The sequence below is a fragment of the Puntigrus tetrazona genome, chromosome 20, assembly GCF_018831695.1.
Source record: "Puntigrus tetrazona isolate hp1 chromosome 20, ASM1883169v1, whole genome shotgun sequence".
Taxonomy (NCBI): Eukaryota; Metazoa; Chordata; class Actinopteri; order Cypriniformes; family Cyprinidae; genus Puntigrus; species Puntigrus tetrazona.
The window spans coordinates 18,498,782-18,515,009 of NC_056718.1; the positions used below are offsets into that span (position 1 = coordinate 18,498,782).

General features: G+C 35.1%; 1 protein-coding gene across 2 annotated transcripts in view; it reads left to right on the forward strand.

The window, feature by feature from the left end:
- The window catches only part of LOC122324770 (CD2-associated protein), a 30,594-nt gene extending 21,473 nt beyond the window's left edge, over positions 1 to 9,121 (forward strand). The window contains exons 12-19 of one of the 2 annotated variants that reach the window (XM_043219437.1): positions 11 to 70; positions 1,813 to 1,960; positions 2,205 to 2,308; positions 3,928 to 4,040; positions 4,614 to 4,700; positions 5,565 to 5,734; positions 5,863 to 5,926; positions 7,456 to 9,121. In XM_043219437.1, the coding sequence (XP_043075372.1) occupies positions 11 to 70; positions 1,813 to 1,960; positions 2,205 to 2,308; positions 3,928 to 4,040; positions 4,614 to 4,700; positions 5,565 to 5,734; positions 5,863 to 5,926; positions 7,456 to 7,497 (788 nt within the window). In that variant the 3' untranslated portion in view covers positions 7,498 to 9,121. Of the gene's footprint in view, positions 1 to 10; positions 71 to 1,812; positions 1,967 to 2,204; positions 2,309 to 3,927; positions 4,041 to 4,613; positions 4,701 to 5,564; positions 5,735 to 5,862; positions 5,927 to 7,455 lie in introns of both variants that reach the window. The other variant, XM_043219436.1, reaches the window with a different exon arrangement.
- The last annotated feature ends 7,107 nt before the right edge of the window (positions 9,122 to 16,228 follow it).

Genomic DNA, 16,228 nt, shown 5'->3' on the forward strand with positions numbered 1-16,228 from the left:
CGTTTCTCAGTCCTGAAACCAGAGGCCAGCGTGGACAAGAAACAACCGCAGCCACGGCCTGAAGATAAAGGTAAGAGAAGACCCACTGCCCAGTTCCTGTTAGTCCACAAATTCTTCTTGCCATAAAGAATGAAAAAAGCAGTGAGTTGCTGAGTACAGCTGTAGTTCTTTATTGGTTAATATGAAATAACTAATATCTGTTAACTACCTGTTACCTTCCCATACCCCCAAAATCGTAATAGCGCTAATTTAATTGAATGTGAATTTATATTTATACATCATTTGCTCAGCATTTTTTTTAAGAGAGAATCTTTCTTGCTTATTTACATGTGCTTCCAAACAGAAACCGTTTTCTTTTCTTCACCCTGTCTTCACTACAGACAAGCACTGCATCACAATGAAACTAGATTGCTCAAGCCTGTTCTTGCACAGCAACAGCCTGGCTTCACAACTCTCACAATGTAGACAGCTTTGATGAATGCGATAAGCCATTTCATTCAAAACAGAGCATAGATTTAACTTTTTCGATTATTTAGTAAGAAGGAGTTTCTGTTAGATGTTTTGCTTATCGTATTAAAAACTATTTAAACTTTAAAAAATAAATAGATTTAATTTATTTTATAGTTATTTAGCAAATGCTTTTATTCAGCGAGCATGTATTAAACTTACCTTAAGTGATGGTAATTTATGATGTTGGAAAAAAAAATATGTTTCAAAGGAAAGCTGTTCATTTGAAATTCCTATTAATCAAAAACTGTTTAATATAAAAGTTGTTAGTATATTTTGAGGTCAGTCAAAGAGATCTCACCATAAACCTTTGTAAAGCAGTGCAATAATGTTACACAGTGTTATAAAATTTACTTCCGCATAGTCTGCCCTTTTTTTTTTTTCAAAAACATAAAAAAAAACATTTGGCATTGTATTCTTTCACGTATACGCAAAATGGACATTATAACTGAAATACACCTTATACTGAAGGTAAATATTATAAAATCAAGATCTTATTATTAAATGGGATCACATTCAAGCAGGAAAACTGTATCAATACCCAGCCCTCTTTATGAAGAATTCTGAATATTGTTAATACAGCTCAAGGCAGGTGGGGGCCATTAAGGTCATCTGGTGTGTGTACTTTATACTGTTAACCATGAACTTCATATAATGTTGTACTTTGTAGGAAAAAAAGTCATGCACTCTGACCAACAACTTTTCAGAGTATCTGCTATTGTGTTTACATCAAAGACTTCCTGTCAATTATTTTCTCATATGAATGTCACTCAACTGGAGCATATATCTGATAATCTTTGCGTCGTCTGAAAGTAGGACTTTGTGTTTATCAGATAGAAGGCTCTCTTATTTCAGAGTGTCACAAATTGAACTCAGGACTTGGGAAGTGAATGTCAGAAAGACTGATTTATATGACAGAGGAGCATTGAATTAAGAAGATAGGAGCAGGTCGATGTGGTGAAAACATCCTGCCAAAATCTCTCCTGACCTACTTTGAGACAAGTCATTGTGAACACTTCAGAAAGTTTCCGCTGTCGTTTGGACCAGTTCAGTACATTTAGATGCATTATGCATTTCTGCCTAAATAATTAGCTTCCGTTGCCACAATCGTCTACTGATTGCGGACAATTGCGGCACGTTTCAGACGATTGAAAGCTGTTTCTATAACCAGTTGAATTAACTAATAATATTGCTGTGTTAACTATATAATGAACTTTTATAGAACCTTGTAGGAGATAATGTTGTGGAAAAATGGGGAGACATTTATTATCTCATAATATATTTGTGTCATTTGTTTCTCTAAAGTTGTGAAGCCCTTGCCAGAGAAACCTGCCAAACCTGCTGGCCCCATCGTGCCCCCGAAAAAACCTGTGCCTCCAAACAAGGGACTGCTGCGTCCTTCCATCCACACAAAACGACCTGACCTGCCTCTCGCTCCATCACCAGCCGCCAAGCAAGTGTTGGTGTCATAAGCTTTATCTTGATACATTTTTTTGATTTTTAGAAGCACAGTACATTTAAAAAAAATTAAAAAAAAATAGAACTTTTTCAATATAAAATAAATAGAATTAAAAACTAAATATCTGATCATTTTATTGTTATTATTTATATCATATGCAGTAGTAATACGTTGCATGTAGAGTGTGACGGTGGACATCGCAGGAAATTAATCTAACATTTCCTCACAAATTCCACAGGCAAAATGGAGAAGTTCCCATTACACGAACAAAACCAGAGAACGAACCTGTACCCATTAAGCCAAAAAACGTTGTGGACAGCGGTGAGAAGAATTTAGAAATAGGTAAGTTGTTCTGATTTTGGTTTGTACTGGCCGTCGTGTGGTGACAAAACCATAACAAAGTATAGTTCAGAATTGTTTAGCAGGCAACAACAAGGCTCTGATGGCAGTGCTCTTACGCGTGCAACAAAATGGCAGCGGTTATTTCTATATTCTAACTCTGGCACGGAGGCCATAAAGTTGGTGTTTGGAATGGTTTTGGTTCTTGCGTGCTCAATTTCTCTCAGCTCGGTTTAGTTTTTGCTTTTGTTTGGGTGTAGCAGAGCTCTCTTTGTGGATTAGCCCCGTGGATCCCTTGCTGGGAGCGGGATTACTCTTCCTGCACAGAGGGTGGCGGTCCAGATCTGCAGAGCTGGTTAAAATGTTCAAATTACCTGTGAAAGATAAAGGAAGAGACTGCTTTATTATTTCTGCTCAGTTGCCTTGGGTGCCATCTTTTTATGTTGTCGATCTTGTTTTGGGGATTTTCTTTTTCTTTTAAGGATCTCTTTAGAAGTCGTTAGCAATGGCAAGTTATTTCCTATTTAATTAAGACTTCAATTAAAAAAAGTACAAATTGCTGTCATTTTTATCAGCCTCTTAGTAATTATTAATATGAGAAATGTGTTTTCGACTGTTAAAACGTATATAAGCTTCTTTATAAGCTAATTGTATATTTGTTTGCATGTACAACAACAACAAAAAAAACTTTAATCAGTGTTTTAGACATTTCATATAATATTTTTATCTGTTCAGTGTAATTAAAGTCTGTTAAATTGATTGATACATAGATTGACGCAACAAATCAATCAGTGCCATCTTGTTCTGATAACAGGTTTTAGTTAGGAATAGGTGTTTTTATTAAATTGGTACTTATGCATTACTTGTTAATACTGTTAGAGATAAGCACTTTAATATAGGTAACTGATGAAAAAAAACCAAAAAACAACAGAAAACAAAAATTCTTCAAAATGAAAATGCAGTGTTTGAGTCTGCTTTGTCTGTTTGTGCACACAAAAACAACAGGATGTTGCTTCAGTATGAAAGGTTGACAAAAGTAACCGTTTAAAGGTGCTATAATCGCGTTGCCTCTAAAGGTCAAGAACATATCACTGCAGCTGACATCTTGATTCTTTTTAGAAGAGAATATTGTCAGAAATGAGACATTTTGCACTTCATGGAAATCTGTATATAGTCGCTGCTTTTTATAGTATTTCTAAGAGCATGTGGTTCTTGTTTTTGTGTCTGCGGTCTCTGTGATACCATTCAGAAGGTGAGTAATAAATTAGAGTTGTAGGTAATGGTGGGCATAATAAAGTTGGTCAGATGGATTTTTAGTGCCAGATTTTAAGATATAAAAACTGACAACCATGCCAGGATGACTGATTGGAAAATTTTCAATCTTTTGACACCATCTTTATATAACCATCGTCCCTCGTGAACTTTAATTTCCTGCTTTGATGGGTTTTGTTCTAGACAAACTTTTTTACTTTATTACCTCATGTGACTTTTAAATTGCCTCATGTAACTCCTAAATCATTTTTTGCCTCAATATATAACTAGTTAATTATGATTCGGCTGAGATGGGTCTTTTTTGACTGTGTTGACTGAAGGCTGTTCTTCTTTGTGTCTTATTCCTGTAGTTAATCTCATGAGTTTTGATGATGTCTCCTCTTCCTCTGAGAAGTTAACCCACCCTACCGCGCAGCGACCAAAGATGCCTGGCAAAAGACCGCCTGGACTCAGAGGCCACTCTGTGAGTGTAAAACACATTTACGCTTAGTTGCTCTGGGATCTTTCCATTTAAAGCAATAAAAAAATACATTTTTTATTTTGTTATCTAAGAAAAAAAAACGAATTAAAGTAACATATCAAAACGGGCATTTTGCATGTTCATTAAGTGCCATCCTTCCACTTGGATATAAGACATATTGCAACAATTTTCATTAAAATTAAATGAAATATTAGAAGAAAAACATACAATTTCTTTAGAATGATAGTAAATTACTTATAAAACATTAGATTACATTTTCTATATCAACCAGTCAAGTGTTTTATTTTTTTTTTTGGTTCACATAATTGTTGCTAGCTATATGTTAGTATATTTTTTGGTTGATTTCACAAACTCTCAATTTTTATAATAGATTTTTTACATTATTTTGACTGAGAAAACAGTGTTCTTATGATGTGAAGGGTGGCCACCAAGCATTGTTTTTGTCTGGATCGAAAAAAAAAGGCCTAACCAGTGACACTTTAGATTGGATGCGTTTGAAGTACATCACTATTTGCGCTTTTCTCTTCCCATAACGTGCTTTGTAACGTCTTGCAGCCAAGCAAGGAGATTGCTGAGAAAGCTGAGAAAATCGAGAAAGTGGAGGAAGTTGATGTTGCACCTTCCACACAGAATTCGTTTAAGGTAATTCAGATATATATATATATATATATATATATATATATATATATATATATATATAGCATGCAATTCACACACAAAATAATAGGTTTAGAATGACATGAGAGCAAATAAATGATCACACGCCTTGTGTGGCTTTTCTGCAATATCTGAACCGAGTAATTAAACAGATAACTGACAGGATATGTAAAAGTCTAATTAACTTTGACTTTTTGAAAATACATTCCATGAAATTATGTTCTCATGGGTTTGTGAGAAAAACAGCATCTCTGATATGATCTCGACTGAATGTCTGGCTCTTCTTTTTAAATAAAGCTTTAGTCTTGAGGACATATTTTAGTATGTAGTGGTCTTTACGTTAAGCTTTTGTGAAACGGGCCGAGAACATACTGTCTGGTTCACATAAATAGTTCTGATATTTGTACTAGCACGAGGTCGCTCTTCATTGGGTTCATGTTTTGGTGTGTTGTAGTTTTTAGATTTAAATTTGCTTGATTTGGGGGGAAAAAGAAAAGTAATATTGCTAATAGTTTTGACACATGCTGTAATTGTACAGTGCATGCTGAATTATTAGGTTGAAAATTATTTTAGTTGAAATTGTGGTCTTTTCCCAAGAACATTTTTTCCAATCCCAAACCACATCAGTTTTAATAACTACTATTGATTTTGTATTTAATCATATTTAAGTCATATACAATTGTCTGGGAAGGCCGAAAGTCAAAAATTCTTATGTTCAGGTGTATGCATGTTTCTTTTCTAGATAAAATGAGCCAAAAAAAGAGATTTTAAATTTAAAATTATTAAATGCTCATGAATTCTGTTTCATACCATTTATACACTGTGTTTTTTGTTCTCTTTTTCTTGCAGACGTCTGTCTCATCACCTTTACCATCTACAGTACCTAAAACAGTTTTGGCAACCCCTGAGCTCAAACCAAAACCTGACAGGGAAGAAGAGAAAGGATCTGAAGTGGAGGATCTTAAGGCTCAGATGAAGGAGCTAGTGCTGTCCATAGAGTTGCTGAAGACACAACAGTCGTAAGCGATCGTTTTGTTTCCTGGCATTTATTCACTGTAGATGGAGTACTTTGAAATCTGCTTCAACCTTAAGGTTGAAATAGTCTGTTGCTTTTCATAATTATGTAACGTCTTTCATAACTTTGCAGGAGAGAGCTCAATGAACTCCGAAGAGAGCTGGATGAAGAACGAATGAAACGGGTGGCCCTGCAGGTAAATCGATCTCGAAATCAGAATTTCAGAGTTTGTTAGTTTGACGCAAACGGATGTCAGAGTGCTGTTTCTGTGGACAGTCTTGGGTTTGCTTGCACACTCAGCAGGGAGAATGCAAGAGGTCTGACTCGGCTCGGAGTCTCCTGCTGCGTGTTTCTCACACTCACTGAACATAAAAACTAACAATACTTTACCTAAAGTCCAAACCTGCTAGCATCTGAGAGATATGGCATCACACAAGCCAAGGCATCAGTTGGGGTGATTCAGGAGATCTAAACTGTTGTGGATCTAATGCTATTAACATATATTTATATACATAAAATTAAATAATTAGTGCTATTTTTCTAAACCGCCTTTTTATGTAAATACAATATGTGAACAATATTTTTTTCAGTATTTTTACAAATTTCTAAATCTGTTTAAATCTTCAAAATTTACATGCTCTCCGTTCATTGTATAATTTTTCCTCAGTAGCCGTCTGTTTAAGGTGCTATATTAGACATTAAAACAATAGATTACCTGAAAATTTAATCACCCTTAAGCTAAGATATAGAAGAGTTTGTTTCTTTATTGAAACAGATTTAGACAAATTTAGCATTACATCACTTGCTCAGCAATAGATTCTCTGCAGTGAATGGGTGCCGTCAGAATGAGAGTTGAAACAGCTGAGTAATCATCACACACAAATCCAATCAGTCTCGTTAATATAAAAACTGTGCTTGTAATAATATGCATAATTAAAACAGGTTGTCTCATCTGAATCAGGAGAGAAATTGCACAAGCAAGCAAAAACTGTGGACCTGATGTGAAATGATAATAGTGCATAGACTTTTTTTCAGTGGAGGAGGCCTTTTTATGGATTATGATACAACATTTTGGCCAGAAGTGATGGATTACATTTAAAACATGCATCTTTTCACGTTACAAAATGTTAATTGACGGTTGGAGTTACTGTCATGTGGATTACTGTCATGTTTTTATCCGCTTTACGGCTTTTCATTTTGATGGCACCCATTCACAGCCAGGATCACTGCCGACTGATGTTTTTCGACGCGTTTAACAATCGCAGCATTGTAAATCCTCAAGTTTTTCAAATTTTTATTTTTTTTTTATGCATGTACATTTATAACAATATTCTTTGTATTATATTGCCTTCAAATGACAAAAAAATAGTTTACACTATTTTGAGGGGTTTCTAACGGGTAGGCCTGCAGGTAATTATTAAAATCAGATATTTTCTTTTGCTATTTGATAAAATTGGACTGCAAAAAATATTTTTATGGAACTCTTCCATACGCTGCTCTTCAAATATGACTACTTCCTCTTCTGAGAAACCTGGAAACGTGAAAAAGGTCCATGGAATGTTACGTTTCTCCAAATTTGTCTTGATGAAGAAACCAGCTCATGTACATATTGAATAGCCTCCTGTTCTGTTCTGCTCTTTTCAGTTTCTGTTTTGGAATAGATGGTTTATTGTCGAAACAAAAGCTTACCATGTTGAGCAAAAGTATGTGCCTGCTTCTTTTCAGTTGGAGATAGAAAAACTGAAGAAGGTCGTACAGTCGACATGAAATGAAATCTGGCATCCTGAACCGGGCCGATGGCTGCGCTGTCGCATCACGAGTGGAAAGTGACCTCCATGTGAGGAGACTGATATCATTCACATCATCCTTACACTCACTGACTTACTCCACAAATTGTAAGATTCAAATATTTGCACATGAGGTTTTTTCTAGGTTTAGAAAAGTGTAATTATGACAGATGTATATGTTTGTTTTCCTCTTCTTCTTTTTTTCTTTTTTTTTGCCAACAAAAAAAATGTTTGAGGCCTTACTTTACTACTGTGCTGGATATGCAGTCTATGCACTTACAGTGCTGTGGATTATGCATTCAATACTACTGAGTCTGTATAAATGTTGGGGGATAATGTTGTTTCCTTGGTTTTTTTTTTTATGACATGGGTTAGTTTTTAAAGAAACTATTATGATCTCAGCAATATTCTGTCTATATTAGCCTCTTTAGATGATTATCAAATGTATGGCATATTCTTGTTTCCATAGTGATGATGTATTCTGTTTGTTTGTTAAAAAGGGAGAACATTTCTTTTTGTTTTTCTCTAACATTCCTATCCAGGGTAACACTATTGTGCCTGTTCAAATTTTTTACAAATGTTAATACTGGGAGCTCTCATATTACATAAATATATATATATATATATAAATATAGATATATATATGTGTATACTTAGATCTACAGCATGGTATATTTTTATGGTCTATTGATTGTGACATAAAAAAAGGACTGGGTTTGTGTATCTGTTTTTGTGTATCACACTTCCCTAAGAAAGACAAACTGGCTTCAACAAGCAGTGCCATTTCACCATACGAATGGCAAGAAATACATTTTGCATTTTAAGCTGGTTTTCCTCCCTGAACATACACAAATGAAACACACTGAAATTGCAATGATCGGTTTGGCTTTTTCTACGTGTGTATCTTTCTGACAATGCTGTTTCTGCATGCCTGGTTGACTAGTTTAAACATCTGGCACAACTAAATAGAAATAATGTACTTGTGTCTGATACAGAGGGAAATATTTTTGTCAGCACAATGTCAAAAATGGTAGCAATACTCTGCCTCATGTCAACCAGAAGTGATGCATCGGCATCGGCTGTCCTGTGGAAGCACTGCTGACCAAAATTGATCTTTTATCAGTTGGTTCTGATCTTCGAAACATGCAGTAAATGATACGCTCTCGGCTACGCTGATGTGTGTCCATACCTCAGGCCTCTTTTAACGCTTAAGCTGAAAATACATTTTTAAGGCATTCCTGGCCAGGGATTGATTGTTTGTCTCTGTGTGAGAGCGAGGTTGCTGATGCGGGAGGATGACAGGTTGACCCCTAAAGCAATAAACAGATGCGTCTTTTTGCTTTCCATTTTTAAATGTCGGATGCATATGTTCACATTCCTTTGCAGCATATTTAAACGATCTCCCATGAAAGTACATGGACATTTCTGTTGTCTGAAATTGGGTAGAACACATTCCATTGTATTGTTTTATTGTCTTAAGATCCGTTGTGCACATTCGGCGTCTATCAAACTGATCTTGTTTACATGATTACAAACTGAATTGCATGAGCTGAGATTTTTTTTCTCCCCCCAAACTAAATAAATATCATGTTTATTTACAGAGATTGTTCTGGTCTCTGTGATGATTTATTTATTTATTTTTATATTTATATACACACGCACATACATAGTTTTTTTGGAGTCTGAAAGGAGTCTCTTATGTTCACCAAGACTGCATTTAGTGCAAAATACAGTACAATCATCAATATTATATATTTAATAAAAAAATAATAATAATAAAATATATATATTTTATATATATAAGGAATCATTTAAAATAACAATCTTGTGCCATCCTTTTAAAAGATGGGTTTATGGGTTTTTTCATGTAAAATGTTGCTTTAAAATTCATATTTCTGTTGGTGCCAGTTAAATCTTTGTCCTATAGACTTGCTTTGGCCCATTTCACTGACAGATCTTAGACTAAGCCAGGATTAGTCTATTGTTCAGTTAGGACATTTAAATAATTTATAAAAACATTCTTAGAAAAAAAAAATACTGCTATGCGTCTTGAGACAAAAGGCACAAAAATATTTTAAGGTCAGTCAGTACAAATTTACTTCAGTTGAAACAGCTAAGACTTACATTTTAGTGTAGGACTATGCTTAAGCCTCATCTGTGAAACCGGTGAATAAATTCTTTAATGTATGAAGGTTATGTTTATTTAGCCTTTTAGCTTTCTTATTGTCAAGTTAATTAGATCGGAGAGCAATGGCATTAATTATAAACTCAAACAGGTCACAAAGGGTAGGAAACTATGGGAAACTCTCCAATCAGCAGAGCTGGATTCAGACCAGATCCAGACAGGGAGGCATGCTGTGAGAGACACACGTTTCCATCTGTTGAGCTGGTCTGAGCCAGTTTACATTTCCTTGACATTCAGTCACTGCAGCGCTATTAGAGAACAGTTTATGCTCAGTCCTTCATAGCTGTTTTTACCGCGCATCCATCGCTGATCTTACGTAACAAAGCCAGGCAGATATCAGGACTGTGTCTTTGTCAGGTCAACGGTATTTCCCCTTCAGAAATTGTCTGGTATTTATAACTTCTCCTCTGGATATTTTTTAATTTTTTTGGTTGTCAGAAAAAGTATGTCATATAATTAAGATTTGTCTTCAGGGGCCAGATTTTGGTGCAATGATGCATGTACAACCCAACAGAATAATTGTTTAGTAAACAAAGTAGCTTCATTTAGTAAGTCAGCTGACAGCTCATGAACTCAAGTCTTGGCACTCTCATAGAGCTGTTTTGTGCTCTTTCCTTGAAAGCCTTCTTGAACCAAACTCGTGACTATCAATGGTGTCCATTAATTTGTGGTAATGTGCGTCTTTAAATTCTATGGTTGTGGCCACATCCAAAGTGATGGTTTTACTGGAGGGATGTTTGGCCATACACCCTTAAACTAGTCAGAATTTCTCTGAAATAATGACAGTTTTGGTGAACTAAATTGTGATGAATCACTGATGAACTGATAATTGTCACATTCATGCACTGTTCCGTTGTGTTTTCTTCCTCCGTGTGTCCTCCTTGCCCTTATTAGGTCCTTCCTATTCCTGTCCTCATTATGTGATTATTAGTTAATTAGTTTCCTTCTCTTTAATTGTTCCCCTGTCTTTATAAGTATTTAATAAGTTGATGCCCTTGAATTAAGAATTAAAGAAATGTTTGTGTATGCCATTATGTGAAATTTTGATTGAAACTGTATGGCTATGGACAGGCTTGTGTGTCTGTGGCAGAGTGGGTGTACATTGGAGAGATATGTGGAGGAATTCCTCGCTCTTTCCAATGAAGTAAGCTGGCGTGACTTGTTCCTGGGTGAATATGTTCTGCTTGGGTTTGATCAAAATCAAAATTTGTGGCCCAACCAAGCCCACCTCTGGTCCCTATGGCAAGTCTCCAAAGACTTTTAAATGGCCCTAGTGCCCTCCAGAGTTCAAGCCAGTGCCTGCTCCCCGGAAACGCTTTCTAGTTGGCGGGTCCTTCAGAGCTCCCTCCAGTGACTGCTCCTCCAAGTCTTAAACCAACTTGAGGATGATAATAGACTGAAGTTTTCCTGACTTCAAGGCTCCTCTCCTCAGCCCAAAGCTTCTGCTGGTCCTGTCCAGCTCCATGCTCCTCCTGAGTGCTCTCCAGGGCCCACCTGTGCCTGCAGAGCCCTGGATCTTGAAGACCTGGAACTTCCCAAGATAATTTTGGTGGCTTGCTATATAGAGACCGCTGAGTCAAGTGTGGGTGGGCTAAGGGGTGAGGATATGGTCCTTGTGGCGCTTGGAGTTCAAGGACCACAACATTAGCCCATAGCCCACCCTTTTGCTGCATCGTTGCCCCCTGCTCTGATTCACCTGTCTTAAGCATTTTATTAATATTGTCAAATGTTTGAGTTGATGCCCTTGAACTAAAGAGACCTTGCATGCGCCGTACAAAATTACAGCTATATTACTATATATGCATTTTTGTATGCGTGTGTATGTAATTGTTTTTTTAAATGGTGTTCTATTAAGGATTAATTTATTTAATCGAATTGTCATGTGATGCCAAAGCTCAATTTTTATTTTATTTTTTTTTGCAGCCATTAGTCTAGTTTTCAGAGTCACATGGTCTTCAATAAATCAGTTTAATATGCTCAGTTGGTGCTCTAGCTACATTTCTTAGAAACTGTTTTGTCTGTGTTCCTTTTTCCTTGAAAGCCTTCTTGAACCAAACTCATGACTTCTGACTTGTGTGGTAATATGTATCTCTTTTGTGTGTATGTTTTGCTTTTGATATGACGGTAGAAAGAGAGGGTGGGACTAAGAAAAGTCTTTGAGCAGAATTTGGGACTTTTTTTATAAATGTCCATGTCCATAGTGATAGTTTAACTTGCATTTTTTTACACATGCATTTTATTATTGGCTTAATCTCTAGCACATTTATCAATCCGGCTGTGGTTTTTAACAGCTGAATGCATCTGATAAATAAATGCTTAAGCCCAATTTCTGCAAATGCGTTTGATTTCTGATTGATTAGCAGAAATGGCTGCTAAAAGTAAATCACGATAGCAATCTGCAGTGATAAAAAAGAAGTTTGTTTACGGCAATGCATTTATAATGTGCCCTAAGATTTGCAATAGTAAATGATTGGATGCACGTGACACTTGAACATACAAATGACCAGGTTCGCTACAGCGGATAAGAAAATTGGGGTGAAATAATCCCCTTTAAGGGTGCTTCTCCAGTTGATGTATGAAAATGCTGTGGTTTGATCCAACGAAAACATTTGCTTTTGGACTCCATTTATCCACTGTGTAATCTGTGGATGCTAAAAGAAACCACATCAGAAATGGCCTTTGTGATGTAACCTGATGTAACATCTTGTAGTTTAATGCTGTAAATAAAACTGAATGTTCGTAAGAAATTCTTTCTGCCTGAAAGCTATGCAGCTATGTTTAAAATAACGGTGTCAGTTTCTTTTCAGGAGTTGTAGGTCTTTTATAACCCCTAGTACTGCTCAAGGCCATTAAATAGCAAGTGGAGGTCTCTTATCCACAAACCTGTGTTCTCAAGCACTCAGAGAACGATTATAATGAATTGTCTTCATTTTTGTTCATCCTTTTAAATTGCGGACCACTATAAAGCAAGTGCATTGGATGCAGCCTACTCAAAGCTTTAGCTATACTTTGGTGATTTTCGGAGTATGATGATTCAGTGCTGGCCATCATGCTTGTTGATTTAAACAATAATAAAATCTGATAAATCTAATAAAATGAACATTTGGAGACATAACAATTGCATTTCATAATAATAAGAAAAAAGGTACTCTAAATGCCTATTCCCTACAGCAATTGTTCTCATTCGTGGAGCTTGACTTTTTTTTTATATAAGTTAATTATTTTGGTGAGGATTTCTTATTACATGCATTTTAAATCGGTTCTCCAAGGTCTTAGTGATTTTTAATTTAAAGCTTTTTTTTCTTTTTCTTTTTTTTTTTTTTTTTTTTTACAAATTATATAATCAGAATATAATAAAGTGAAAGGCTTAACAACAATGACTAAAGTTACTTGTTTCATAATGTCTTAGTCTTTGGTTTGTCTTTTGTGCATGTTAAAATTCAGCATTAATTTCAGCATTTTCAACATTTTTTTTTCTCAGTTTATGCCAAGAAAAAAAAAATTGGACGTCATTGCAAAGAATGCGTCTTTGTCCTTCAGCTCCAGATGTGAGTCATTCTGGGAGCTCATGGCTTAAAAAATATATTTTTTAATAGTCACAGAAGGTGCATTGTCACCTGACATAATGAAATTTTACTTAATACAGCTGTGTCAGCCTAACCGCTTACAATTTTCAATCTTTAATCTGCCTTTTTATATGTCATTGGCTACAAATATATCCAAAAATTGTATGTATGTGTGTGTGCGTGCGTGTGTGTGTGTGTGTGTGTGTGTGTGAATCTGCTAATGCATTTCTCTGATATGCTGCCAACACTTCAAGCTACTATTAAAGGTGCAAATGGACTTTCTTCTACATACAGCACTCCTTTGCCTTTTGAGCTGCACCTAACTTTAAAATTACATTTTACTACTATGTTATTTCAAACAACGTGCTTTCAACCTATAGCTTTTAAAGTGTGAAGACATTCATTTTTTTATACTTTCAATACAAAAAATTTTTTAGAGCTGCTTGTCCTAAACTTAAAAGAATTGTAAAACAAACGCATGCTTGTCAGTACACTAAAAAGGCTTAGGTTAGTCGTCACTTGTCTTTGTTTTTTTCAATTTAGTACACTAGATGTGGCTAGCAGCAAAAAGGAAATACAACATGTGAAATTGAAATATTAAGCGTGTAGCTTATCTAGCCTGCTACACAAAAACACCATTTGTGACCCTGGACCACAAAACCTTAAGTCTTAAGGGTTTCTTACCGTAAATACATTTAAACTTACTTTCTGATTAGTAATGTTTCATTTAGACAATTTTAAAAGCGCTTTTTTGCAACCTCACAATCCAAACATTTAAATGGCTGCATCTCGGCTAAATATATTTCTAACAAACCACGCATCAATGCATAGATTATTTATTCAGTTTTTAGATGATGTATAAATCTCAGTTTTGAAAAATGCACAATTATGATCATAGAATAACTTCAATAGGCAGAGAACAAACTAAATCATTTTAAATGATTGAATGGAATTCTGAAATTGCTTTCTAACTAAAAAGATCAACCCAAAGCAACAAAGTAAAATGAAACAAAAACCTTTAAGTGTGCATTCACACAACAAAACATGATTATTTTCAATTTACTGTTATTTTTGCCCTTTGTCCAGGTTTACTAAATCCACCTTTGTTATCGAGTCCAGCTGTGTGTCTCCTTCACAAACATTATGATTTATGTGAATATTATCTATCTGTCATCTCTATCTCTCTATCTTTCTTGCCAGTCGGTCAGTTTATAAAATGATGTCTATCTGTCTTCAAGAGGAGGTTTCAGATTTTTTGTTTATTTCTGATATTCATTTTCTGATTCATCATCATTTCAGACAGCTATCTTTTAAATCTCCCCAGGTTAAGAGTGTTTCTATTCATCTTCTTGCTTCAAACTATAGCATGTATAGATTGCGACCTTAATTTGCTGTGCGTGCTATAGGAGCTATAAGGTTGGTTTTCTGAAGATTTTCTGAGAATTTGGCTTTGCCATCCATCATCCGATTGTCAGACCTCTGAAGAGGGGAATAACTACATCTTCCTCTGATAACGCATGTGTTCATGCATGCATCTTTCTTCATCATTTCACATTATTGCCTTCTTAATGAAGCCTTCAGCCAGTTGTAATGCAGAGTAACACGGTATATAACATCACTTTCATTTATGTGCAGGTAAATGAGAGACTGCCAAAAACACTCTACTCTTGAGTATTGATCTGAATCAAGCCCTGATGTTTACCAGATCCTCTCAACCTGTAGCTACGAAATCAATTTGGATGTAAGGCCATTATTACCGTAATCCTAAATGAATTTTTTATTTCATAGTTTATGGCATTCCACTAGCCTTAAGTATAGTTTCAAGGGTCTCAGTAGGCAAATAAAGGCTGTCAGTATATATACAAAAATACTACTTATACTACTATTAATCATTTTAGTTCAACATATAAATTTCAGTTAGGTGCTTTAAAGTGTATAAGAGGTGCAATAGGATATTCAAGCAGGATGAGAGATGTATGGATACATTACATTTCATTGCTTAAAATACTCTGCTGAAATGCTTTCCTCAAAACATTTGAGTCATTTTCTAATACTTGAAACTTGGATGCATGGAATATAAATGAAAAATATTAGTTAATGTGGAGGAAATAGAGAGAAAGTCTGTTTTTGTTGGCTCTAAGATCATTTTTGGCTGAACAAGGAGAGGTTTGTGCTGTCTTTTAAAATAGGAAATATGGCAAATTACCAACGACTGCATGTGTGATATTGAAGAAGAATTTTTATACAGCTCTTTGCTATACAATGACAGTTATAAATGGGAAAAAAAAACATCATACGTTCGTCACTGTTCCTTTAAGGTTTATGGATTTTGATCATCAAGTTCATTTTTCTCTGCCAAACTGATATGTATTTTATTTTACCGGTGCTCTCATTTCAGAACCGCCAAACTTTTGCGTTTTTCGGTATCGCCAATTTCAGTGTCACATTTGGAATATAAACCGAGAGACCCATCATGAATAAAATTAAAGAATTGTTTAATTTACAGCCTTAGTTTAATTTAAACCGCTTGCTTTAAATAGAATTCAGGCCTGAATCTGGACAAGGGGATTTCCAGTTTTCAGCATGCTTTGCATTAGACTGAATCAGGTGAGTAAATTTTAGAATAGTTTCATGTGTTTTGAAGAATAAAGACACTTGTCGGTGTTAAGTATTTTGTTGTGCTGGATTAAACGCGTTTTGGAGGTCATATGGTGAAGAATGGAGTTGAAAATTATGTCAATATTTTCTCTTGTGTGCTCTCATATGGATGAAAAATGTATATTTAGTATGTTAGTTTGTGCCTAGCTTATCATTGATTATTTATTCTTCATTTAAATTTTGTGTGATTTTTTTAAATTTGTTAAAATGTAAGGGGCAATAAAATGTCCCTTACAATAAAAAAAAAACAAATTATAAAAAAAAAAAAATGTATGTATAAATATGCCAAATATGTAATTGGT